Source organism: Hippopotamus amphibius, chromosome 8 (genome assembly GCF_030028045.1).
Source record: "Hippopotamus amphibius kiboko isolate mHipAmp2 chromosome 8, mHipAmp2.hap2, whole genome shotgun sequence".
NCBI lineage: Eukaryota > Metazoa > Chordata > Mammalia > Artiodactyla > Hippopotamidae > Hippopotamus > Hippopotamus amphibius.
The window spans coordinates 143527119-143554099 of NC_080193.1; the positions used below are offsets into that span (position 1 = coordinate 143527119).

The 26981-nt window shown below is 43.6% G+C and overlaps 1 protein-coding gene across 6 annotated transcripts in view; it reads left to right on the plus strand.

The window, feature by feature from the left end:
- The first annotated feature begins 3077 nt into the window (after nt 1-3077).
- The window catches only part of NOSTRIN (nitric oxide synthase trafficking), a 59410-nt gene continuing 35506 nt past the window's right edge, over nt 3078-26981 (plus strand). For 3 of the 6 annotated variants that reach the window (XM_057746989.1, XM_057746990.1, XM_057746993.1), the window contains exons 1-3: nt 3078-3312; nt 12201-12286; nt 25588-25671. In XM_057746989.1, coding sequence (XP_057602972.1) covers nt 3286-3312; nt 12201-12286; nt 25588-25671 — 197 coding nt within the window. In that variant the 5' untranslated portion in view covers nt 3078-3285. The remainder of the gene's footprint in view (nt 3313-12200; nt 12287-25587; nt 25672-26981) is intronic. The other 3 variants (XM_057746992.1, XM_057746994.1, XM_057746991.1) reach the window with 2 other exon arrangements.

The following is a 26981-nucleotide window of genomic DNA, read 5'->3' on the forward strand; positions in this document are numbered from 1 at the left end:
TTCTTTGCATGCTTTGGCTACTACAGGAACTTCAAGGCAAGTTTGGCGTTGCCCTGAACCTCTGTACCATTTGGGCTTCTTCCTACTAACGTACTGACACCTGACATCTGCTTATAGACACTTAAGTGTGTCCTCCTGTTGCTGGAGCACAGCTGCCTGGCAGGCAGCACAAATTGGGGTGGGTGGGGTGCAGTGGAGTGGCTTCCAGATCAGCCCGCTGCAGGTTTTCTTTCTGCAGAGAGGCCACGCCAGGAACGCCAATGCTGACACACAGGGAAAGGAAGCGGGAGGACAAGGGTCTGAATGACAGAACAGCAGGTCAAGCTGGAGGCCTGGACTGGAAAGAAGCCAGAGAATGAGTGCAAGCCGGGAACACATGGCCAGAGACAAACCTGAAGACAGACAGCTCACAAGGATGCCCTGGGCACCACCTTGTTTTAGAAAAGCAGTATATATACCTTCTTCGAGATGCTTCATTATATACAGTTCTCATCAACCTGTAGATACAAATGAGGTGATGTTAATATCAGTTTCAAAACACTAAGGATCTTCCCCCTCTTGCTCACACAGGAACTCAGCTTCCTCCTCCCCGTCTCCCTGGGCCATTTCTGGGAGTCGGGGGCGGGGATTCTCTCACACGCAAGGACAAATTTCCTCAAGCTGCTCTGCTCTTGTCTTGCCAAGGTGCCTCACCAGCCACAGCCTCAGGTGCTGCAGCCGCCTGGGAGAACCTGTTCTACTACTTCCTCCCGCTCCGCGTGGCAGGGGGCGGGGGGACGGGTAGGATGGGATGTGGGGTCAGAGGGGAGAGAATGACCCTGTCTCCAAGTCTATGTCTAGACGCTGTCATGAACTTCACTCCCCTTATTTCTCTCCCTGACCTCAGTCTCTGCTGAGGCTGAATTTAAGAAAGGGAAAGGCTGACATTTCAGCCACCCCCTCCAGTCACTGAAGAACAATTGACTGGCGATTGCAGTGTATTGAATGTAAAACAATCGCGAGTCTCTGCCCCTTTCTGTGTCTGGGCCCTTTGTGATGAGACACTCAGCTCCTCACAGAAAGTACTGGAATCTCCCCCGCCCCACCCCACCCCCTTGAATCTGGGCTGGCCTGGGACTGGCTTCAGTCAGCTGTATGGGGCCAAAGTGATGGTGTGTCAGGTCCAAGGCTGCACCTCAAGAGGCCTGAGCAGTTCCACTCCCTCTCTTGGCTCCTCAACACGCCCTAGAACAGCCTGGCTTAGACATCAGGCTGAGGAAAACTCCCCTCAGCTCACAGCCAAGCCATCCTCCCAGCAGAGCCCAGAAGAGCTGCCCTGCCGAGATCAGCAGACACTTGTAGATGACCTGCTTTCACATGTGGGGCCGGGGAGACCCAAAGAACACACTAAATCACACACTTGTGAAGTAAATAAAGTCATTTGAAGTCACTGGGGTTTTCTGTTTATTACACAGCGTTATTGTGACCAGAGGTAACCGATACAGCTCTCTTTCTCACCTCCAAAATCAAAGTTTTGTTGCAGATCTAAACACCCTTCTGAGAGCTCAACAAATAGCCAAACTCTAATTCTCAATATAAATTCAGCCAGGACGCCCTCCCGCCTTTACAACAGTCTGTGAGAGGGATACTGTAGTGAGATGGAGAGATTTTAATTTCTCCAAGAGGCCTAAGGGGAAGCTAGTTAGCCTGCTGGGAGAGACACCCAGGAGGAGTACGGGTGTGGGACTGTCCTACCAACCTCCCAGAGGGCCGTGGAGACCACGGCAAGCTTGGTGGGATGGCATTTCTTGTGGAGATTGGCAAGGGAGGCCAGTCTCCACATTCTGAACTGAGGTGGGTCTGATCTGAGACCAAGTGCAGCAGGAACTGGGGCGAGACACTGAGCTGCCCCAGGCCCTGAATCCGGGGCACCCGCCAAGGCTATCTAACCCTCCCTGAAGGCGAGGAAGCCCTCCAGGGACATATTATTAACCTCGGTTTACAGTCTGTCTTAAACCTCTTTCCGTGTGATGGGTGCCTTGTCTAATTCTAGCCCTGCAATAGCTACTGCTCCATAGTGTAACCTCCCGGGATAACACTCCTTTGCAGAAGCTCAGGGGAAAACACTGTTAAGGGTGTGAACGGTGGTCCCTAATGGAGGACCCCTCCTCTCTACTCAGGTTACAGGGCAAGTCCTCCTCCCTCTTCATGTGTAATTTCTAAGGACGTGAATGGAGCTTGTACACCAAGGGCAGATAAGTGGAGCCTGAGTCACCTGGGCAGTTCTGCAGTGTTCCGCTGGGCTGTGTGGTTGGAGATCCTTCTGGGCTGGGGACCTGCATTTACCTGTCTGCCAGTCAGAGCAAAGCAGTCAACGGACCAGCTGTCACGAGGCAACAGGTCATTAGCTGGAAATCTCAGGATTGACCACTGGGCCACAGCTGCAGAGAAAGCAATAAAAAATAAGTTGCTTATGGCTGATCTCTGGTTCTGTTTATCCTTTTGAGTGATTAAAAAAGTGAGGTTGAGCATAGGAAAATCCTTCTTTTTATAGCCTAGCCTCTTGGTCCTCTTGGGGTAGTAGTATGGGTTAGGTTGAGTTAGGTCCTTCAACGTGGATAGTGTATGCTTGCTCCTAACAGCCTTTTCTGGACATCTTCCGCTATAGACAAGGTTATATAGGGGTGATCTTAATTGTTTGGTTCCTTAGCCCTGGGGTGATTTGAGGCAGGGGGACTATTGACTTCCTATGTGAGAGGTAGGTAAGGGAGGTGAATAGGGGTCGGGATTCAGGATTGGTTGGATTGCATATCAAAGCCATGCTTACAAGCTAGTTTACTCTCTTTAGGAATCAGCTAACCCTGGAAGAGGCAGTCCCTCCTCCCCAACCCAAAAGGCCCCAGTGTGTCAAAGCTTCGGAAAATACAGAAAATGAAAACCGTGGTGAATACAGGAAGCTGAGAGAATCCCTCTGCTCTCAGCCCTGAGTGACTCAATTCCCAGGAACCTCTGGGCTTTCTTTCAAGGCCACGCAGCTCAGGACTCCGTATTCTGACCCCTAAGTATTTACAGAAGTCATTCTCACCATCTCACTCCGGCTCTCTTGACCCGGAGTCATTCTTTGCCTTTTCAGAAAACAAACGGGATTAAAGTCCAGGGCTGGGACTTCCTCCTTGGGGTGTTTGACAAGGACTGACGTACTCTAGGCCCTTTGAATCCCGGAAGTCCAGGACACACCCAGCCTCGGGTGCAGCATCCTGAATGCCAGAGCCTAGGTAAAAGGACTGAAGCGAACACCATTTCAACATGAGGGACCCACTGACAGATTGTTCGGTGAGTAGCCCAGTGTGGTTTGCATGCCTGTGTGTGAGAGGGTGGCTGAGGAGTAGATTTATACATTAATGGCCTTGAACTTAAGAAACCTGAGACTCTCAGAAGCCAAACGTGTTTAGATATTGGCACTGGTACAAAAGTCTGTGGGTTTTCTTTGCAGTTTAAACACAGAGCTCTTTCTAGCAAACGACAGGGCAGGTACTTGTCATCTTTTGTTCTCATATTCTTGGAAAAACTTTGAGTGGATGTAGCGTTATATTTGCACGCAGATGGTGGCTGTTTGGGTAACATTCTTCAAATGTATACCAGTGGTGCCGATATCATGCGTAGCGTGGACACACAAACGTGCAGAATGCCTGCAGCCAGGTTTGGGCTCTGGGAATGAAGTCAGGGTGGAAGGTTTTGTGTATTTTCCCATATCATTTAGGGTCCAGAACTCTAGTCCCCAGGGAGGAAGTACAGACTCCGCTCTCTGTCCGGCGGGCGGGGGTCCTCGGACACGTTTACCGATGTGTGTGTCTCAATCCTGGGAGCGGTACCTGAAGCAGAAGGTTGGTCAAAAGTCCAAAGACATTGTGAGGTCGTTAGCCGCAAGAGCAGAGGTGTAATTTAGGAAATGAGGAGCAATTAAAATAAAGGGTGGGGGGAGGAAATAAAGGAATCGAGGATGGTCGGTGTGTTATCCCAAGAAATGGTGCCAAAAAGCTAAAACTGGTGACATCGGAAGCAAGGGGCTGCATTCATCTTTCAAGTATTTTACTCAAAAACAAAAACGAAAACCAAACCAACAACCCCGTGGAGAAGCAGATAAACAAGGGCTGCAATAAAACCATAAAAAACTGATCAACAGATAATTATTGGCTTCATTTGTGTTTAGTCAATGGCTGTGGGAAGCACAGGCTTAGCGAAGATGGACCTGTAACCACTATCCCACAAAATGAGTTCGGGAATCAGACGTGCTAAATGTGATCAAGTCATAGCTGGCTAGTGCTGTTAATAATGACAGTGTAGGAGCAGGCTCTGCCTACTTTTCCTTTTTAAAATGCAATAGTAATGTGTGTCTAAGGTAAAAACAAATTCCAACAATACGATTGTATACAGATCTTAAGAGCGAAACCAGCCTCCTCCCTTTGATTTCCTCTACCCCAATCTCTTCTCCATTGGTAAGCATGGATAACGTTTCAAAAAGTCTTTTCTCGTTTACGTATTTGTTGTTTGCTTATTTTTCACTCCTTGCATTTGCTCCTGACTAAAATGCTGACTCCTTTCCTCTCTCTCAATATTTTAGTGATGTTTTTGTATAGGGTGGGTGAGTGGAACGGGGATGAGATAAGCGGAGGCAAAAACTTGGCATTGACAGTCAACAAAGAAGAAAGGCAAGACCAAGGGAAGAGTGAGATAGTGGAGAGGAAAATTGAAGCCAGGACAAGTTCACAAAACAAACAAACAAGCAGAAAAGCTAAAAGCCTAACCTCCCTTTCCAAGGCTGACTTTAGATCTGGAAGGAGGAGAAATATTTCCTTTGAGCGGCTCCCAAGACAACCCATTACCATAACCCTGCGTCAGCTTAATGCTCCCTCCCTGACATGCTGGAGTCCTTTTCCCTGTGCTGAGCCATTGCCCCAAGGACTCCTGTTCTTGTCTCCAAACTTGAAGGTCATCTCTCTGGGCCCAGTGCCACCAAATGCAGTCGAGAGGGGGAGGATATTCCTCCAGCCAGGGTTTCTGAATTCTCTAAAGTCACGGAGTCTTTGTTTATTTGTAATTGTTTCATCTGCATCAAGTGTTCGCGCTGATTTCCTGGTGCAGTCCTAGTTTGTGCCTGGGGAACAATGCTGTGTAAAGATGAGGCTGCAGATCGGGAACAGAATAAAACAAGGGAGTAGACTGCAAAAGAATGCTTCGTGAAACAGGTAGTTCTATGAAGAAACTAAAAAGAACTCAAAGCTTTAACCATCTGCAAAATATTCCTCTTCATGAGTTCGTAGGGTTGCACAGAACACAATTAATTCATAAAGCCTTAGCTTAGTTACAGTTCTTAACTTGGTCTGTAACTTGGTCTCTCCAACCCAGTGGACCTATATTTGGAAATCAGTGGGTTGCATGACCTTCAATGGGAAAAACATGACCTCTCTATTTTAGTTTCTAACTGAAATTTAGAATTTCCTCCAATTTTGAATATAAGCAACAAACCCTAGTGCAACTGCCGTGTCTGTGACTTTGTAACTAATAAAAATCACTTATATTTTTATATAACATTACGGTTATTTACAGATATCTAGAAATACTGTTTACTCACAGTCAGTGTGACTTAGAAATTTGGGTAATTCTTAAGACTTGTTACTTACTATGTTAAGTAAAAAAGCACATAAAATATCATGATTTTAAATTATATTTTATAAAACATATATCAATATAATCAGTTTCCTTTGTAATCCTGTTCTTTTGTTTTACACATTTGAAAATATTTTTCTGAGTAAATTAGGTTTCACCAGACTCCAAAAAAAAAATTTAAAAACCCCTTCTTTTAGGTCATGCTCCAATGAGTAAGGTAGGCTGATGGCTGGGCCACTGTACCTCAGAGAGCCGGGTTAGTATCTATGCTCAAATAATCAGTCCCCAGGGTAGCACACAGATTTCTTGAATGCTGCATAGGGCCTTTAACTAAGCTTGAGAATGTCAGAACTTATTTGAAGGAGATTTTTAAAAGTTCTGTTTTTGAAAAAGAAAAGAATTGGCTCTGGGCCTTGAGGCATTGATGCCTGTGAGCTTAGCTTCTAAACCTAAAAATATGCCAAGGGGAATTATTTTCAAATCCATGTGCAAGGAAGCAGACAGGATCAAATTATCTCCAAATGAAATAATCTAATCATTAAAAAAAAAAAAATAGCACCTTCCTAAGAAACAGCGCCATAGAAATCAAGGGCAAATAATAAGCTATAACCAAGGTGTTGCTTTTACTCACTCCTTCAGTATCCAAGGAGAAACCTGTCAAAGCAGGCCTTCTTGGGTCCACCTAGTCAGCCTCTTCCTTAACTTCAACAGCTGTTGACACGGTACTGCGGGTCTGTTCCTTCGGCCTGGTGCAGAGGCCAACCTGAGCTTCCCACTCAGTGGCCCGGCCTGGGTCATAGGATATTAACTGGCACTAATATAAAAGATGCTGCAGCAGGGGTCCATGGCTCCTGAGGGATTCTGGGATGCAGAGATAAGGAGGCAGCTTGGGTCTGGCGTGGATGTCCTTGGCCCACAGCATCCCCAGTGTGCATCAGTGAGATGTGTGCTGTGCTACTTCACATTCTGTGGGCCTTGGCTTCCTCATCTGTAAAGTAAGAGGAGCAGACGATGAAGTAGACTACGCTCCTTAATGGTCTGCATCTCACAACCTATGACAACCTGTCATGGAGATTCTAAATATTACCCAGGTGCCTCATAGACACAAGTAATTTCTTAGTTTAGAAAAGCAGTACTTTTAATAAAAGATTACGCCACATGAAATCAATAGTACAGTGCCTGGCATGTGAAAGGCATCCAACAAAAGCTTATTTGATTAAATTTAAGTAGAATATCATGGTTTGTTTAACATTACAAGGCTCAGCATTACTCCCCCACCCCCACCTCCAAAAAAACCAAACGAATTTTTCATACTTGCGTCTAGGATTGACATGGATTTTTCTAGAATACCTGAATTTAACCTTCTTAATCATTCAAATCATGGAACGTCAGAAAGAGCAGCTAGGCCAAGGCTGACAGAGTGAATTTTATGTTGTTTATAAGACATCTGTTTAATCATTTCATGTGCCAATTGCCTAGGTTACAAAGTTTTTTTATAATGATAATATTTATCCAACAGAATTTGCTTAAAAGCGCTGGGCAGAAACATTTCTTAATGGCAGAATGAGACATGTCTGTGTACATTAGTTATCTACCTGAAGGGATTTTTAGGGTCTCAGAAAGATCCCACGTGTTTCTCCACCGGCCCGCAAACCCTTTATCGGGGGAAAAAAAAAAAAGTATTGTTTTTTCCTAGTAATTAATGACCCTAGGGAAAAGCAGCCTGTTAATATAAATTCACCTGGAGATGTAAGATCAACCGTAGGTTCTCTCCTGGAATGAATATTTGGTAGGGGGTGGGGTATTCAAAAGCTCACTAGGTGGGGGAAAAAAACATGAAAAATTCATCTTCGGCGTGACTTTAACACAAACCCTTCTGGGCTGGCTGATGACACTGGGGAGCCGTCTGCACTGTTCCTAACACTGAACGATTATACCACTCTGAGCACACTTAGTTTCATTATACTGATTAGCTATTAATAAATATACTTCTAATAGATTCTCTAATTGATTTGCTCACCTAACATTTCTAATCACAGTTCTGTCCCTAACTAGTGAGGTTATCTTTTGCTGTTTTGGCCTTAACTGTAAAATAAGAGGATTGGACTTCAGTGGTTTCCAAACTGTGCTCCACGGTATCCCTTCAGAGACCCCTATGGTGGGTGAGAGGGGAGTGGGGAGGGGAGATGGGAGAGGAGAGGGAGAACCAAAGCCAAGGTCAAGAGACTTTATCCCCTCAAAGCAGATAAGTTCCAGGGTTTTCTGATTACACACACACACACTGGATGAGATGGTCTCTGGGGTCTACTTGGATGTTTGTGCAAGTCTGCTTTCCACAGCTTTTGTCTTCAAGTCTGAGTAGATGGTCCAAAAAGAAAGGTACAGAATCATTGAATCTAAAGAAGGGGTTATGCTGAAATAATGGAAGTATTCTTAGCAACTCTTTTATTTATGGATGTCAACTTTATCTCAATCTGGATAGGGTCTGTTGGGGAGTGTCTGGTACATTATTATGTAGAGTCAAAGATAAAATTCCCCATTTCCGGAATAAACAGAACATCCCATTTTTATCTGATCACTGAGTTAACAACAATGTAGTGCGTTGAAGCACTTCCTGACTTGTGTGTCCTGGGCACACTGGAGTGTGGAAGATGGTTTTCAGGCAGGGTGTGGCTAGGGGCTGAGCTCATGGGCCAGTTGCCTCTGCCTTGAATAACTTTGTCCATTTACCACATTGTTCCAGTACAAATATCATTTTCTACGTATACTATGACGTGAAAAAACTTAGGAAGTACTAGCCTATTAAATGACAGGAAATCTTCCAAAATTTAAAACTGGGAGCCCCCAGGGCAATTGAAGCCATAAGATGTGCTTTGTTTGAGCAGATTCTTGCTTAAAAAAGTTGACTCTGAATGCCTTTGGGAAAGACAGGCAGTCTCCACACTGCCACAACTCACCCACTCTCCTCTAAAGGCAATCGAGTTTTGAATCATTGGTTTATAAACTTTCCAGGCTGGCTTCCTAGAACCAGAACTAGTCCTCTGGAGACAGTGTTTTAAAAATGTGTCTTGGAGAGTTCTTGATGGCTTGATACATTTGGGAAATGCAGTGGCCCCTGCAACCCCAGGACAGGGAAAAATTCTCAACTGGTTCTGCTCATTTCCACTTTGGTTAGGGGCAAGCTTTTCCCTACCTGTCCCCCTCCTCATACATGGTGTCTGAGGCACCCTGTTCTTTCCCCAGGACTGTTGGATCCAAATCGCCTCTTCTGGTGATGGTGGGCTGATGAGGGTCCATGCCCTAAGACAGCTCCCTTCCCTTCATGCCTAGTTTTCCTTTTGGGAGTTTCTTGCTTCTGCTGGGAAGGCTCCAAATCCTTCCATCCATCTCTCGGCTTCGTCTTCTCCCAGCCCCAGCCTTACAGTGTTTGAGAGCAGAAAAACTCACTTTGCAAGCACGCATCCCAATCTTTCTCCCCTGCATATGCCCCCCTGATGTTTTTGTTGGGTCTTTGTTTCTGCTTTGGTGTAAGCTGGAGAAAGAAACAGATAAGACCCTATTTTAAAAGACAGCTTAATACTGTATTGTACTGTGAGATATTTCTAAATAAATAAGAATGCTACAGGACCTATAAAGAAAATCATAAAATTTTATTGAACATGAAATAAGATTTGAACAAATGCAGAGACTTACTATGCCCTTGGATGGAAAGTCTAAATACCATAAAAAATTTAATTTCCTCAAATTGAGATATATAGATGTAATGCAATTCCAATTAGGATCTCAACAGGGATTTTTAAAAAATGTAATTAGGTAAATGTTCATATAGAAGAATAAATGTGCAAGAATAGTCAAAGAAATTATGAAAAGGAAAAAATTGTTTAAAAAGAGCAGAAGCAAAGTGTCAATACTTCTGTAACTTAGATAGTAAGAATATAACGTGTATCATAATTATTGTAGGTATCATTATTATTTATGAAGCATAAAAATGTTTTGTAATTTAAAATAAAAAGTTGAAAGACTGTGTATAAGTTAGAACTATGTTTAGCTACATATTTAGAAAACCCAAAATAAAAGTGGCTTTAAAAAAAACCTCTTGTTATACTTGTCTCAAACAAAATAAGTCCCAAAGTAGAGAGTTGGGTGCTTCTGTAGTGGTCCCCAGGGCATCAGGGACCCAGGCTCTTTCTCTCTTTCTGATCTAAGATCTTGGCACGTGACATCCGTCCTCAAGATCACCTGACAGCATCAGCTGTCATTTTAAGTTCAGGTTCCAGGACAAAGGAGGAAGGAACTTTCACTAAAACCCAACACAAAATTTTCACCCATACCTCTTTGGGAAGCAGTTCATCACATGATTACACCTAAGGGTTAGAGAGGCTGAGCAGTGACTCTGTTCCAGGGGCACGTGGCGGCTAAACACTTCTCTATTTTCTTCTCATGACTAGGTGTGTTTTACTGGATGTTATTCGATGTTATGGGAAGAAAATAAAAGGCTTAATGGAGAATTTAGTGAAAATGTTTAGGTAACAAAAGAATAAACCAAAAAGCGAAACAATTTTAAAATGCTTACCAAACTCTCCCTTTGTGCTTGTAAGGGGAGGAAGGAGGCCTGAAAGCATCATGTCATTCATAGATGACAACTTATGTTTACGGAAATAAAAATGAGAAAGCTGATTGCCAAACAGTGATTTTCACTCTCAGGCCTCAGAGGAGAATCATTTCTTCATGTTGGAGGCTACACTTGGATTGCACTGCAGGTGTATTTTGCTTGCTTGGCAGAGTGTTTAAAATGTGGAGAATTGTTTGCCGCAATTTTTAAAAAATTATGTTTCTGATGCCAATGCTCATTTCAGTGTTTTTGGACCAAAAAGCGAGTCTGTGGTCCAGAGTTGTTGTGGCAGCTGTCTCTCCAGCTCACTGTCCCCACCCTGCTCCTCCCTTCTCCAGGTGCCTGATGGGTGACTTTTGCAGGCACGAGATTTTGCAAACCTTGCTTTAGGAGTTAACGATGTCCTTCTAAAGAGCTTTGTACTCTGAAGGCTGTCTCTGTGTCCCCGGCAGTTTCAATGAAGCTCTTTCCTCCTATTGTGTGTCTACCAAATCCTGCCATGGCTTTCTGTGTTAAATTCAGGGGAAAGTTAAACTACTGCATGAGATAAAAAGATTTGGTATCTATAGGATTGTGCTTCTACATCCTAGGTATTGAAGGTAGGGGACTCTTAAAAAAAAAAAAAAGAAAAAAAAAATTTAAAGGGCTTCCTAGGTGGCGCAGTGGTTGAGAATCCGCCTGCCAATGAAGGGAACACGGGTTCGATCCCTGCTCCAGGAGGATCCCACATGCCACGGAGCAACAAAGCCTGTGCGCCACAACTACTGAGCCTATGCTCTTAAAAAAAAAAAAAAAGAAGATGGGGCCTGGCTTAGGTCCTTTCTTTGGGTCTTTCTTCCTCTGTGTCCCCTATGTCCTCTTTGCTACTCTACTAGCCCCTTACTCCAGGTGCGACTGTGACAGCTGAAAAGTTGCCTCAGTCCTGAGGACTCATAAAGGGGAACATGCCTGGCCCATAGCAGGTGCTCAGGAATTGTGAGTTTCCTTCCCTTTCCCATTCGCAACCAATGACCAGCAGCATGCCCAAGACATCTGAGGACTGGAAGAGGTTGGCTCATTGTACAAGCAAAGAGCCACTGCACAGCACTCAGTCTACAGAGAACTTGCGTCCTCTTGTGCACGATCTCATTCTGAAAAATGCAATGGGCTATCGCATCTCCCAGATGGAAACATTGAGACAGTGAGTCGATCACCTCACTCACCCACCCTGTGTCAGGAAAGCAGCAGAATCAACTGGCACTTGCCCTCTCCACCTGGGCACTTAAAATCTATTGTCATCAATGTGTAGCTTCACCAATACAATTTTCAGAATAACATTGTGGAGTTCTAAGTCACATGACAAAATCCTGCGATTGGAATCTTTGTATCTACAGGCTAAACTCACATATAGATAAATTTATAAAGGTTTGGTTCAAACCACAATGTTCAACTCACTACTATAACACTCTTATTACTAGGGTTAAATGAGATATAGAGGGGACTAGGAGAAATTTTATTAAGAAATTATTCACTTACATTTTCTATCTCAACCAAGAAATACTCACTTTAACGGTCCAGGGTTGGTGATGAGGTCCAGGAATAGTATTTTGGAATTTTCTGGGGAGACACAAAATGAATATGCGGTGTATGTCAGAATGTACTTTTAGGCTTCCTGGGAATAATAGGGGTGACAGCAATCCAAGTGCAGCCCACGCTGAATTGTTCACATCTGGTCTAGGAAGAAACACATAGATCAGCTTTATTTTTGAAAAGTTCTCCAGGATCTTTCACATCCAGACAGAAGAGACTTCACCTTTATCTTAAGAACTCATCTAAAAGGTGTGCATTCTGTAGCTGCACGATCATTTACAAGGACAGCCATCATGACAGCCGCGTTCTGAATTTATAGGAGTTCAGTCTTTGGAAGCGCTCATAATCCTTCTGCGCATCTTTTCTTTTTCAGTATAATAAAGTATACAAGAACCTAAAGGCGTTTTCTCAAAATGGAGAAGATTTCTGCAAGCAGATCACGTCCATTCTTCAGCAAAGGTACAAAATGCAGGTTTGCACGAAGCAGGGCTTCCCCTTTAGTCGCAGTGGGTAGTATTACTGGAGGAGTGATTAGAAGCTGTCCTACTTTCCAGAATGCCGTGTTGTATTTTGGTACTTGAGAAATTGGTTTAAGGAGTGCGTCTCCGCTGTTGCACGTTTATCACTGGGGTACCACAAAAGTCAGAAGCAACAGGAAGTCATTCTGTTTGGGAAGCCTCAGCCAAGTCCCTGCTGATTACCACCCGTCCCTGGGGCCCACTACGGTGCCCGATGTATCCCACCATTGCCACGCCCCTCACGCTGCTGGCAATTACTCGTCCACATTTCTGTCTCCCCAGCAAGGGCAGCGGCTTTGTCTTACTCATCCTTGTACGCTGAGCTGTTAGAGTCTGTCCTTTTGACTTCTTCAGTGGTGTTGAATGAATGTGTGGATGGTTGAAAAGTCACCATTTTCAGTATCATCTTCTCTTACTACTAGAGATGATCATGTGTAAAGCTGTTCACTGCCGTGAAATGAACAGACTGAACTCAGTCAAGAAAGTTACAAAAATTCCTGCTTCAAATTAGAGTCCCCAGAGGACTGAATTAGGCCATAAAGGGCGCTTAGGTCATTTCCCTATGTTAAGACAGAACTGTAAAGAGACCTTCAAGAGAGAATGTTTATTCTTTCAAGGGAATCCATTTCACATTTGAAATATTGCTTGTGTGCCATACGGACAAAGATGCCTGAGTGGATTGCATCATGTATTAGGAGGTCAAGAGCAAGGAAGGATATTAGCTTTATCAGGACCGATGAATGAAGCCAAGGAAAGATATAGGAGTGTTCAAACGCGTGTTTATTTTGTTAAATTATATTTATTTAATGAATGTTTATAAATAATTCGAATTGCCTTTTTTTGTCATTTTTTTGGGAGTTTTTTGTTGTTTTTTTAAATATTTATTTATTTGGCTGCTCCTGGTCTTAGTTGCAGGGACGCGGGATCTTCATTGCTGCGTGCGGAATCTTTGTTGAGGCGTGCAGGATTTTTAGTTATGGCATGTGGGATCTAGTTCCCTGCCCAGGGATCAAACCAGGGCTCCCTGCATTGGGAGCACGGAGTCTTAACCGCTGCACCACCAGGGAAGTTCCCAAATGTGCTTTTATAAAGAAAATAATCAGCTTTGTCAAATGGAGTCAAAAAGAAAAAAATTTTAAATGTTATTTCTATCTTAATAGCCAAAATTGCTTTAATTCTATGAAAAGAAGAGGGAGGACCAATGTGGGAGGGAATTTTTTCTGTAAGAAAATATTTTTATCTGTCTCAAAGGAAATTATTTGAAATAAGGCCAGTTAACTATTATACAAGTTCAACCTATTACCTAAATTAGAAAGCATCTCCCGCTTGCAGATCAAGAAGAATCTGGACACAGAGTAGCTGTACAAGTGACCTGGGTTGCAGTCAGCTGGGCCTTGATTACTTGCTGTCTTCAGGTTTAAAACTAGTGCCTGGTAGAGAGCTGTGAAGATGGAAGGCAGGTGATGAATAATGCCTGGTTAAGCGGACTGAACAAATAACGGAATACACTTGGGGGAATTACTTCTCCAAAATGGCCCTCTTGTCTTCCCCTTGTCTAGGTAACTCTGTACCTCTGCCTTGCCGCAGACATACCTACTTTGTATAAAACCAGAACCTTCATTTCTTACCTGTTTCTCTCTTGAAGCTGCTTCCTCAGGCTACCATCTGTCTCAGACCTATTCACGGCAAAACTCTCCACCCACTCATTCCAGAACGGCAAACTTGCTCCAATGAAGGAGAAATACTTGGGTAGCTAAAGATGTCTCCCTTCATGGTTTTACTTCTTCATAGAACAGAATTCAGAATTTGAAAATCTAAAGAATACTACTGGCTAGCAAAATTATGTGTATATCTCTGGGATAAAAACTGCATGGCATAAATACAAAAAGGGATCTAACGGTTTTCCTAGACTGAAAGAATTATGCTGGCTATTAGGTCGTTTATACAATAGATGCTTTCCTGAACAATGTGTAAAGCTAAGCTTTTACAATTAAATCATTTTCCCCTTAACCAAGATGTCTTCTGTGAGTTGCTTTATATTCATTCCTGATAAATGTGCATTTGGCAATATTGCCTCACGCTTGAGCTTGAAGCTCTCCTCCTTTTGCTCAGCTGCTCGATCATGTAGTTAACCTGGAGGATGTCATCCACGCTATAAGAGTAGGTGTTTTGGGAGAACTGTTTTCTAATGGACACAAACTCCCTACTAATCTATGACTCTGTGGCACATTGTGTTTTTTCCACAATGTGTTTTTATCTGTCATCTGGCAAAAACAGAGGCCACCTCCCCTGCCAGGACCGGGTCATCTCTTTCCCACGGGCAGTGATTCTGAAGTCGCTATGAAGTGTTTGAGCTTTGAGAGCATAACTGCCATATCAATTGGTGAATGGCCACAACTAGCTGGTATTACTGGTGCCTTCACTGTCCGCATTCTGTGAAGTCAGCAGTTGGTTCCCCAGATATACAAAAGATAAAAAGCTGTCTCCTACCAGTTATCCAGGCATGAGCACTGGGCTTATTTCCCTCTGAAATGGGCTTATGACATATGAATCAATGATACTTTCTCTTGGATTAGAAAAATGCCTAGAAGGCCAGTACTCTTGAAAAGAAACTATCATATTACTTAGAGTATAGACAAGTAATGGGAAACCCCATTAGACAAGTAAAAGGGTATTCTTGGAATATGTATATATATAGCCGGTATTTCCACTGAGGTTTATGACATAGAAAATCAGGAAGGCAAATCCTGTGGCCAACATAATGAAAGATTTAGGGAGGGGGAATACCTGCCACATAAAACACATTCAGTAAATAACTTGCAGATTGAATGAATAGGTAAATGAAGGATAGTTAGGGTTTATTTTCTTATTATTACACCTACATTATTAGAACAGGGTCTTTACTGTTGTTGGATATTAACGATTCCAGACACCTAGCTCAAGAATCCATTGGAATGTGGTTCTGCTAACACTTCTGTTTTAGCTCATGGCTACAACAGACTGCATCCCACTCAAGCTTCGAGGCCAGGTAATGTTTTATTTACAAGCTCAGCTGCCTGCTTGCATTTGTTCTAAGTGATGGTGATAGAAAAGTGTTGGTACTGAAACACCATTTTGCCTGGAAATTCTGCACTTCATGGTCATGCTTTGGCTGTTTTATCCAATTAGTTTCTCCAGTTTCCTTTTTTGTAGCAGCGACTCAGATTTAGTCAGAAACACACAGCGGCTCCTAAGATGCCTAATGCCAAAGTCATCCAGGTTCATTTCAACACAATCACAGATCAGGTTCAAAAAGACTAGGACACATTTCCAGAAACTACTTGAGTGTTTGGTTCCCTGCACCCTCACAGCTAAGGTTTAAACAGGCTGTGATGGGAAAAATCTATTTTTTCTCTTGAAGGAAGCTTAAGGTCAGGTTTTCAAATAGCAAGGGTCATAACTCCGGACATAGTTTTTTTTAATTAAAAAAAAGAGGAAAAGAAAAGAGTAAAGAAGGAAGTGTAGTTGGTCGTTATTCCATCTACAACTCATTGAAGATACTGTCAATGAAAGATTAATGCTTAAAATAAAATCTTTGATAAATTCTTACTTTTTCTAGTCTACCCATAGCCTGAGTGATCTTAATTCCCATAACTTCAGCTCTTTTTTTTTTTGCATATTGAAGACTCCCATATGTATATTACTAGGCAATATGTCTCATCTGTACTTCAAACAACATATCCACAGTCTATTGGACATTTCCAGCTGGATGTCCCATGAAACCACGAAGGCAGCCTATCCAAAACAGAGTTGATCAGCTTGTTCCCAAAGCTGGTACTCCTTCTAGATGTTTAACCGTGATTACTAGGACCTCTGCCCACACAATTAAGCCCCATACCTCGGAGCCACCCGTGACCCCTTCTTCCGTCTCAACGCATGACCAAGTCTTTACATTTCTCTCTCCCAAACTCCCCTTGTTCCTATAGTTTCTTTTCATTTTAATGGCCTCTACCATTGTTCTGGCAGAACTCTCTCACCCTGTGCTTCTGCCTGGGGTACTGCCTTGCCGCTGTGCAGTCCGTACACAGCATGAAAGCACCTGGCTGAGGGGCACAGTGAAGGCAGAAATCGAATTCACTCACAACCCTCAAGTCTTGTACCTGGGCTCAGAGCTCTGTCCCTTCAGGGCATCTCCTTTTTCTCATCCAAGCAAGTTGCCTCAACTAGGGAGCATCTGACACATCTTCTACTCTGTGGCCAGGACCCTGTTTAAGACCTTCAAAGAACTCCCATGACCTTTAGTATAGAACTCAGCCTTTGTTATATTTCATAAAAGGAACTTTAAGATAAGGTCCTGCCTTCGTATCCAGCTTGTCTCTCTCCACCTCCCTATATCTCGCCATCTTTCACTCATGCTTACAGAACCACTTACAGTCACCCCCCCCACAAGTCCCTGCCACGCCTCCCACCCGCCATCATGGGCCCCAGCCTTTGTACCTGTTGTGTCCTCTGCCCAAAAGACACGTCTTCACCTTTACTGCCAGCCTCCACTCAATGCATTCTTCAAGATCCAGTTATCCCACTCCAGTGGGCCTTCAAGTCAAGACTCCAGTCTCAAAAGGGTGCTCCTTTTGAGCTGTGCGGAACGAGTGCTTACCTCTGCTGTCACTCCACTGCCTGCACTGCTACTCTCTGTGGACTTGTGTGTCTCCTCCACTGGCGGCTGAACGCTTTGTATCCCACATGACTAGCACAGCAGCCGTCCAACAGCTGTGCGCTGGGTGAACCAATGTGTTCGTGTATGAGTGACTCTGCCTTCAGGCACTCATAACTTTTAAGAAGTTTAAGTTAGGCTCTTTTTTTAACAGTATATGTTTTTTGTTTTGTTCTAATATATTTATTTATTAATTTATTTATTTTGGTTGCACCAGGTCTTTTAGTTGTGGCAGGTGGGCTCCTTAGTTGTGGCATGCGAACTCTTAGTTGCAGCATGCATGTGGGATCTAGTTCCCTGACCAGGGTTGGAACCCAGGCCCCCTGCATTGGGAGCGTGGCGTCTTATCCACCGTGCCTCCAGGGAAGTCCCTAAGTTAGGCTCTTTACAAGCAGCAATAAATGAGTGTGTCAAAGAAATGGACTTACATAGTGTATAGAATGTTATCTTGAGCAAAAGCTAGGAAAGAATAATAACATCACAGAAGAGACCATTTATCCAGGGCTATCTACAGATCAGGCACTGCGTTAGCGGTGTCTTTCCCTTGGTCTTTTCCTTTTACTTAAATTCTCAGAATCCAATGCAGTATGTGGATGCCCCCAGCCACCCCTGATTTACAGATGGGGATATGGAAAAGATGATGCATTTTGATTTCTACCCAGCCCTACCCAGGCTTGGTGTAAGGACATCTTCCAAGTGGGCAGGCAGTCTGGGGCACTGCTGTGGGAGTCCCAACACGCGCGGGGGGTCCTGGCCCAGCTCCCTTCACAGAGGGTTTTCTATGGGAAGGGACACCAGCCGTCGCCAAGTCCCGAGGCTTTCAAACCCGGTAGCACAGAGGTCTGTGGGGAGCTCGCAGGGACCACTTCAAGGGGTAGGAGGAAATTAAACAGGCAGGGCTCAGCCCTGTCACTCACGTTCCTACTATTCAGAACATAGGATCTATATGACATGGTGGGATTCTGTATCAAATTTTGTTTTCCAGCTAAAAAGTTTTAAAAAACTGCCTTTCTTGTCCATTTTCCCTGACGTCCCCCACGACAACACTTCCCCGACCCTACATAAACTCACCCAGTCCAGGAATTAACAGACTCAAAGGTTCTGAAGTGCTAGACGTACCTTAGCTGTGCATTCTGTGGGCTGGCAAGGAGCAGTGAGGGACTCGGTGAAACTCCCAGACTGGACGCCCAAGCAGGGAGACCGCCAGGCCTCATCCTCCTAGTCCTCATTTCCTATGCTGTTCTCAGGAACCAGAATCAAGGCAATGAGTAACGATGAAGTGGGCGTTGTGGGCCAGCCAGAGAACCCAAGCGCTCAAAAACAGAGCTGCCGTGTAAAAACGTCTTTCAGATTGTTAATGACAAATTTTTAAATACAGCCTATTTGTATGAGCTTGTGACTGTCTTTCAAAAGGCAAACGGATACAGCTGGGGTGGAAACTGTCAGCACACTAGGCCCCAAGAAGCTGTTTGCTGATAGAAAGTAGGAGGCCAGAGGCAGAGGTGTGATATCACAGAGATTTTCCGATTGCTAAAATTTCTTCTCAGTTCATAATAAAAGGAGGGCTCTGTCACCTGCTGTTTTCAAGCTTGAGAGAGCCTTAGTTCAACTGTAATTAATTCCTCATAGACACAGAGGCCAGCTACAGTTTTTGTTTTTTATCACTTTTTATGAGCTTAATTTTCTTAGAGCAGGGTACTCTAAAATGAATTACCTGGGCTTACAGTTAAATTTGTGCTGTCTAAAATATTGAATCTGACATCGCGTATTTTCCATCTCTCCTTTCTTTCCAAAATATAATTTATTTTCAAATCTGAGACAAACGTTAGTCTTTGACATATTGGTTGGTCTTCACTATTGCTAATGAAAATGTATTGACTTGCCTGCACAAGCGGAGAGGAAATTAGAATATAAATGGATTAAAAGTCAGTGCATGCCATTTCCCTGGTCAGGGATCTTTAAGACTCGCTGGAATATTCTGAGATTGAGTTACCCATCTAAAGAGATATACATCGTCAATTTCACATGTGTCAAGACAATTGCTTGGAGAGAGCATCTCAACTCCTATTAAATATAGTAGCTGTAGGGCTAGAACATTAAGCTCAATGTTCTTATAAACTCGTTTCCTATTATTTTAACGAGGGGGAAATTTCATGTCTCAATTTGAGATTAGCTCTGCCTTTCTTGACTTTTATTTTATTGTTTATAATCATTTTTTAATTTATTTTCTTTATTTTTTTTGGCTGCGTCGGGTCTTAGTTGCAGCACACGGGATCTTCATTGAGGCATGCACGATCTTTCTTGGCAGCGCACAGGCTTTTCTCTAGTTGTGGTGTACAGGTTTTCTCTCTCTAGTTGTGGCCATGGACTCTGTAGTTTGCAACATATGGGCTCTCTAGTTGAGGCGCATGAGCTCAGTAGTTGTGGCACGCCGGCTTAGTGGCCCCGAGGCATATGGGATCTTAGTTCCCCCAGCAGGGATTGAACCCGTGTGCCCTGCTTTGGAAGGCGGATTCTTTACCACTGGACCACCAGGGAAGTTCCTCTCTTGACTTTCTTTGCATGTGGTGCCTTTTAGGCCGGAAACCATGATAAAACTGCTCCCTTAGAAGAAACCAGTGTGCCTGGGGGTGTGAAAGGCCACCTCTGCCTTGGGAAAAGGTGTCCCTTTTGAACTCCGTCCACTCATTTCTGTTTAGCAGGAATTCTGAAAGGATATATATTCTGCTTCATCGGACCCTAAGCATAGAGGAGTCCCATGGCAGTCTTTGTTCCAGTTTACAAGCATTCCAACTCACAAAAGGGACAGCTCTCTCCAAGCTTGCCAGTTGGAACATGGCTTCTTAGATTTTCTTTGGGGAGGGATTTACCCATTAACCTCTGTGAAGATAAAGGCCACTCAGGGTTGGAGGCCAGAGAGTTTTTCCATTGCAGGCAAACTCGCCAGAAAAGGATCTTAGCGACGTGTTCCATTCCCCGTGTACCCACATTCGTCCTCCCGACTTTTCATTTCATTTCCTTCTGACGTGTGGGGTAATCTGCTGAGGATTCCGAAATGGTCATTAGGGCTGAAAACGCAAGAGGATATGATAGCAGCCTGCTTTGCTTGGTTGATTTGAATATGAAATATATAATATGTAATATATAATATTTATGTATTAGGCTCACCAATATAGCACTGAAGGCAGAGAGATGAAGGGTACACTGTACTGCTCAGAGAGGCCATGTCCAGCTCTCCAGGCTCAGAGGGCTGCCTTGGTGACACCTGATATCACAGCCCTCTCCGTCCCCACTTTGCTAGACCCTCAACACCTCCTCCTCCTCCTCATCCAGGAAACCACCTTACAGCTAACTGCACAGATGCGTATGGAAGAGGCCCCAGGAAGCTCGTTCTGCCTGCACAGAGGCTGCGGTGTATCCCGTTTCTAGCTGCTAAGCCACCAGAGTTGGGGTGATTCAGAACATTGCAATTAAAGGCGAAGGGAGAGGTGGTGTCAGTTTTAAAAAGCACTTGCCTTTGATTCCCCTGCAATGCTGCATCTCCAGCCACTTCCCCCAGTTTCAGAGGCAGGAGAGGGGAGTGCTGGGCAGACAGATTCTTGAGCCACACCAGGGTGTGAATCCCAGCTGTCGCTTCTCCACGCGTGACCTTGGGCAAGTTGCTGACTCAACTCTGTGCCTCGGTGTTCCCCTCCATGAAATGGGTAAAAGTGTGCCTTCCTGCTGGGAATTATTGCAGGTGAAATGAGGAAATATGCTTAAAACACTAACAATGGTGCCTAGCACGTTGTACAATAAATGTTGGCATCGCTAGTTTGTGTGTAGACAGAACACAGGTCACCCATCAGCAACATGTCACCAGGTCACAAAGGTGACGGCAGCACATTTGTCGGGAGAGAGAGCACTGTTTGGACACAGACTTCACGGGCAGGGTTACAGGAATTTTTAAGCTGTACACATCCACTTACTGCAGATTTCTGAGATACTTGTATGTCAAGAGAAGCCTTCCGAAGCAAGAAATGCTATGTGGTAATTGGCTCTCCTTAGCCTGGTTTCTCACTGTGCTTAAGAGGAAGCCAGCAGAAATACAGGGGTTCTGGGGTACAGATGACCAGCCTCAAAACAGAAAAGCCCATAGGTCCAAAGTGAGCAGGACCCTCTGCCTTTCTTGCCAGCAAAGCCCGACGTTCCTCCCCAGGTGAATCAGATAGCGTTAACATAAAGGAATGCCACACTTCCCTCTCCTCGTTGTCCTTTTTATTTCTGCTTAGCCTCTGAGCCATCTTGTAGGACCTCCAAGGACAGTGTAAAAGTGAAACTGAATTCTGAGGAAGAGGGTGTGCCTGACAGTATTCCCTTTCCTGTGGGAAGCCATTCAGGATTGTTCTAGAGCTGATGGATAAGAAAAATGTGCATTCTTTCCCCCACACTTCCCCATCTCTGTATATTTCTGAGTATTTAGAGATCCTTTTGGATCCATGCTCATAACCATATTAAAAAATTAATATTTATTAGGAACTTTTTGGTGCCCAGCACTAGCTGACGATGACAAATGCATCATGCTATTTAATGTCCCACGTGCTGCTTCCAAGCAAGAATGGAAGGCTGGAAAGGAAAATCCTAAAGAGCCGTCTGGTTAAAGACGGATTAGGAGAGGGTTTATGTGTCCAGCTATTGCAAGTGCGAGAAAGCCATGGAGGCTGACATCAGAGCGGAGCACAGCTCAAACGTGTGGGACTGAATTTAAATAGCTCAGCCATTTAAAGTCTTCAAAAGTGGTGAAATGAGAACAGACTTGCAGTGGTGACTGATTAAAAATTCTAACCAAGACCCGATGGGAAGTCCATTCATTCATTCATTCAGGAAATGCATGCTGAGCACCAAATTACACCAAATACACTGTTCTAGGCCTCGGGATACAGCAATGAGCAACACAAAATCTTTTTTTTCTTTGATGAATTTTCTAAAAAATTAATTTATTTTTTGACTGTGTTGGGTCTTCGTTGCTGTGAATGGGCTTTCTCTAGTTCTGGCAAGTGGGGGCTCCTCTTTGTTGTGGTGCTTGGGCTTCTCAGTGCAGTGGCTTCTCTTGTTGAAGAGCACGGGCTCTAGGCACACGGGCTTCAGTAGTTGCGGCACATGGCCTCGGTAGTTGTGGTGCACAGGCTTAGTTGCTCCACTGCATGTGGGATCTTCCCCGGACCAGGGATCACACCCGTGTCCCCTGCATCGGCCAGTGGATTCTTAACCACTGCGCCACCAGGGATGTCCTGGGCAACACAAAATCTTGACCTTTATGGAGCTTACACGCTAGGGGTGTTCACAGAAGCACACTAAAAAATTATGCAGTGTAAATAGTGATAAATGCTAGGGCATAAATAACACTGTAGGGAAACAGTGACCAGAATGCTCTTTTCGATAGGGTAGCCTCTGAGGTGGTGATGTTCGAACGAGACGTGTTGAAATTGACATGAAGAATGCCAAGGGGTTATGTAGCAGAAGGAATACCTGGCAGAGGCCACAGCAAGTGCAAAGGCCCTATGGCAGGGTGACATTTGGCCACTAAGCAAGAGCACAGATGACCAGTAGGAGGGAAATTTCATGCACGTCAATAGACATCCAGTCTTTGAGCCCCTATTAGGTCTGGGTGATCACCACATTTTAATCATCATAAAACTCCTTGAGGTAAGTCTGATTACTTCATTTAATGTTGCCTAAAGCCACCCTACTGAGTGGTAGAGTTCTCTTGTGATTCTAGAGCATCCAAGTTCATTGAGGGCGGTAGTCTCTCCCAGCTTGCTGCTGACCAAGACTCTCTCTCCATTAATCACCACATATTCCTAGGACAGAGAAATCTTTTTAAAAACACTATGAGATATTTCTTTACCATATTCATTATTTAAAAATATTTGCCTTAACCTTTTTTTTTAAATATTCAGAGGGTATCAGCATAGTTTATTTATTTATTTTTTTAACAGACAATAAACAGCATATATTTAGAGTGTATAATTTGGTATCCCAATCTCCCAATTCATTCCCCCCCAACCCTCCCCGCTTTCCCCACTTGGTGTCCATATGTTTGTTCTCTACATCTGTGTCTCTATTTCTGTCTTGCAAACCAGTTCATTTGTACCATTTTACTATAGTCCATGTATATGTGTTAATATACGATATTTGTTTTTCTCTTTCTGACTCACTTCACTCTGTATGACAGTCTCTAGGTCCATCCATGTCTCTACAAATGTCCCAGTTTCATTGCTTTTTACAGCTGAGTAATATTCCATTGTATAGTATGTACCACATCTTCTTTATCCATTCATCTGTTGATGGGCATTTAGGTTGCTTCCACGTCCTGGCTATTGTAAATAGTGCTGCAATGAACATTGGAGTGCATGTGTCTTTTTGAATGATGGTGTTCTCTGGGTATATGCCCAGCAGTGGGATTGCTGAACCATATGGTAACTCTATTTTTAGTTTTGCAAGGAACCTCTATACTGTTCTGCATGGTGGCTGTATCAATTTATATTCCCAACAACAGTGCAAGAGGGTTCCCTTTTCTCCACACCCTCTCCAGCATTTACTGTTTGTAGATTTTCTGATGATGCCCATTCTGACTGGTGTGTGGTGATACCTCATTGTGGTTTTGACTCGCATTTCTCTAATAATTAGTGATGTTGAGCAGCTTTTCATGTGCCTCTTAGCCATCTGTATGTCTTCTTTGGAGAGATGCCTATTTAGGTCTTCTGCCCATTTTTGATTGGGTTGTTTGTTTTTTTGATATTGAGCTGGATAAACTGTTTATATATTTTGGAGATTAATCCTTTGTCTGTTGATTCGTTTGCAAATATTTTCTCCCATTCTGAGAGTTGTCTTTTCGTCTTGCTTATAGTTTCCTTTGCTGTGCAGGAGCTTTGAAGTTTCATTAGGTCCCACTTATTTATTTTTGTTTTTATTTCCATTTTTCTAGGGGGTGGATCAAAAAAGATCTTGCTGTTATTTACATCGAAGGGTGTTCTTCCTATGTTTGCCTTAACCTTTTCTTATACTTGGACAAGGCCTGATGCCAAAAGGGTGTTTTCTGCACCTAGGCCTTAACATCATCCTACAATGGTCTTCTTTCTTTTAAAAAGTGGTAAAAATAACTTGGAGCACAGCTGTACTAACAAGGAAAAAAATGAATAGTAATTTAGCAACAGGTCCATAGCCTATGATCTCTGGGTTCCATTTATAAATGGAACCCTTTCCTTGTTTGGTCTATAACATTGAGTCTAATTTGTGTTAAAAATCCAAGTATTAAGTTAAATACTGGAGAGTCCTGGGATTTTTCCCCAAATGAAATGGTGTCATAAATAATTCTAAAGATGTTTTATAATAAAAGTAGAGTTAAAAGGCTGAAAAATATGCAACAAAGATTTTCTGGTACATATTAAGATGAAAAACATAATATAAATTGAACTTAATTTCCTATGTTTTTATCATTTTCATTGAAAAAGTGAGAAAAGGAATAAAAACGTGTCTTTATTTTAGCTTTAGATGGGCCTGAAGTAGGACATGGAAAAATCAGTTTAAGATAAGAGTGATTCAATCTATCCCGAAGAACCAAGTTTTCTTTTGGAAGGCGTGCCCAGATTCCCTACTGAGTCTTGTCCTGCGTAGAAAGTAATGGGAATTCATTTTCTAAATCTCACGTCAGCCCGTTAGAGAGTCATTGCGTGGTTCATTACATCATAATGTATCATCATCTCACTAGCTGTTATAATCTAGAGCTAGTCTGGTGGTGCTGATGTCTCAGGATAAGTAGGAAAGTAGTTGGATTAGTTTCCTAGGACTGCCATGACAGGGTACCGCAGAATGGATAACCTAACTTACAGTCTTACTGTCACTTACTGTAGCTTAAACTACAGAAACAAATCGTCTCACAGTCCTGGAGGCTGAAAGTCTGAGATCAATGTGTTGGCCAGGTTGGAATCTATTCCATGCCTCTCTCCTAGTTTCTGGTGGTCTGCTGGCGATCAACCTTCAGCATCCCTTAGCTTGTAATACACCATCCCAACCTCTGCCCCTTCATCTTCACACGGCATTCTCCTTGTGTGTATGCACATGCGTGCGTGAGCACGTGTGTGTGTCTGTGCCCAAATTTCCCCCTTTCACAAGGACGCATCCATACTGAGTTCTAGTGCACCCTAGTGACCGCATCTGAGCTTGATTCTTTGCAAAGATGCTATTTCCAAATAAGGCCACATTCACACACAATAGAGTTAGGGCTTAAGCACCTTTTGTGGGGGAACACAGTTCAACCTGTAACACTCGTGTACAAGAAGGTTAAATTAAATCTTCTCTCCCTTTGTAGGATTCTCTTGGATATCCTTAAGGATTACGCCTAGGACAGGAGCATCTTTATATTAGACAAATCATCTCTTTATGCATTGCATTGTCAGTCTGAGTCCTCCTTCGTGTGTGTGTGTGTGTGCGTGTGTGTGTGTGTGTGTTTGGCTTTGCGTGATTTCTGGCCATTGTATCCTATCTAACAACTATCCCTTTGCTAACAGGGCAAATTTGGAGATTAATTATGCCAAAGGACTTCAGAAACTGGCAACCAAGCTAAGCAAAACTTTACAGAGCACAAAGAAAAAGTAAGTATATGGAAGAGGTAAGGCAAAAATCACTCTTAAAAATAATAAAAAGCTGCATATGTTCAATTCCAGCTTCCTCTTACAAATGTGGCAGGTGCAGAGCATCAAGTATGGCTTCTAGTTCTTGGGCACTTACTGTGTGCCAGACACTGGTTTGTTTGTTTGTTTTGGCTGCATTGGGTCCTAGTTGCAGCACGCGGGATCCTCATTGTGGCCTGTGGGATGTTTTGCTGTGGCGTGCAGGCTCTTGATTGCGGTGCATGGGCTTGTCTCTAGCTGCGGCTTGTAGGTGGTCGTGGCGTGCAGCTCCAGGGTGCGTGGGCTCTGTGGTTTGTGGTTTGTGGGCTCTCTAGTTGTGGCATGTGGGATTTTAGTTCCCTGACCAGGGATCGAACTGGAGTCTCCTGCGTTGCAAGGTGGATTCTTTGCTGCTGGACCACCAGGGAAGTCCCCCCAGACACTGCATTAAATGCTTTTGTAGATACTGTACATTTAATCCTCACAACAACCCCTGAGAAGTATTTTTATGATCCCTATTTACAAACAAGGACTTGGGGCTTGGAGAGTTTACGAAACTTGCCTGGTCACATAGATAATGTTTCAGAGCTGGACTCGTCCTGTGTCTTTGTGACTCCTAAGCTCATATTCATAAAAGGCCTTCGTGATGATATTAACTTGGGAAGCCGTGCTGTTAAGTTGGAAGGTCTTGGAGTCACAAAGTGTGAATCCCACTTTATTTCAAATTTATGACCTTCGAGAAGTAGACGGGCCTCCCCTGATTGCCTCCTCTGTTATATGGAGTAACAAGATGTGTTCCAGTGTGTGTGTGCGCGTGTGTGTTGGGAGTGCACATTAAATTAGATAATATATGTAAAGATATTAGCACATCAGGTGTTGAAAAAAATGTTGGTTCACATTTTTTTTTCAATTCAGTTGAGAATGAAGTCAGTGACTTCCCTTGAGGGCAAGAAAAAAGATATCAGTACTCTAAAAATGGTCCATGAGTAAAAACTGCTCACAGAGATTTTTGAGTAATGCCTGCAGGTGCCACCCGATGCCACCCAATGGCAGTGCCATAGCAGAGACCCCTTCTGATGGTAAAACAAAGAGGAAAGAAAAGAGGAAGCCTTCCGGAGCCCACATTCCTGCTCCTCCTTAGGCATCATCCAGAACAGCAAATGACAGCTTTGAAACGGCTCTGACTTTGAGCTTGACTTTTAGGATAGTATTTTTGTAGCCTGGAAAGGAACCAGTAGAGCACAGTGGTTGAGTGTAAATAGACTTTATTTAGACTGCCCAGGTTTAAGTTC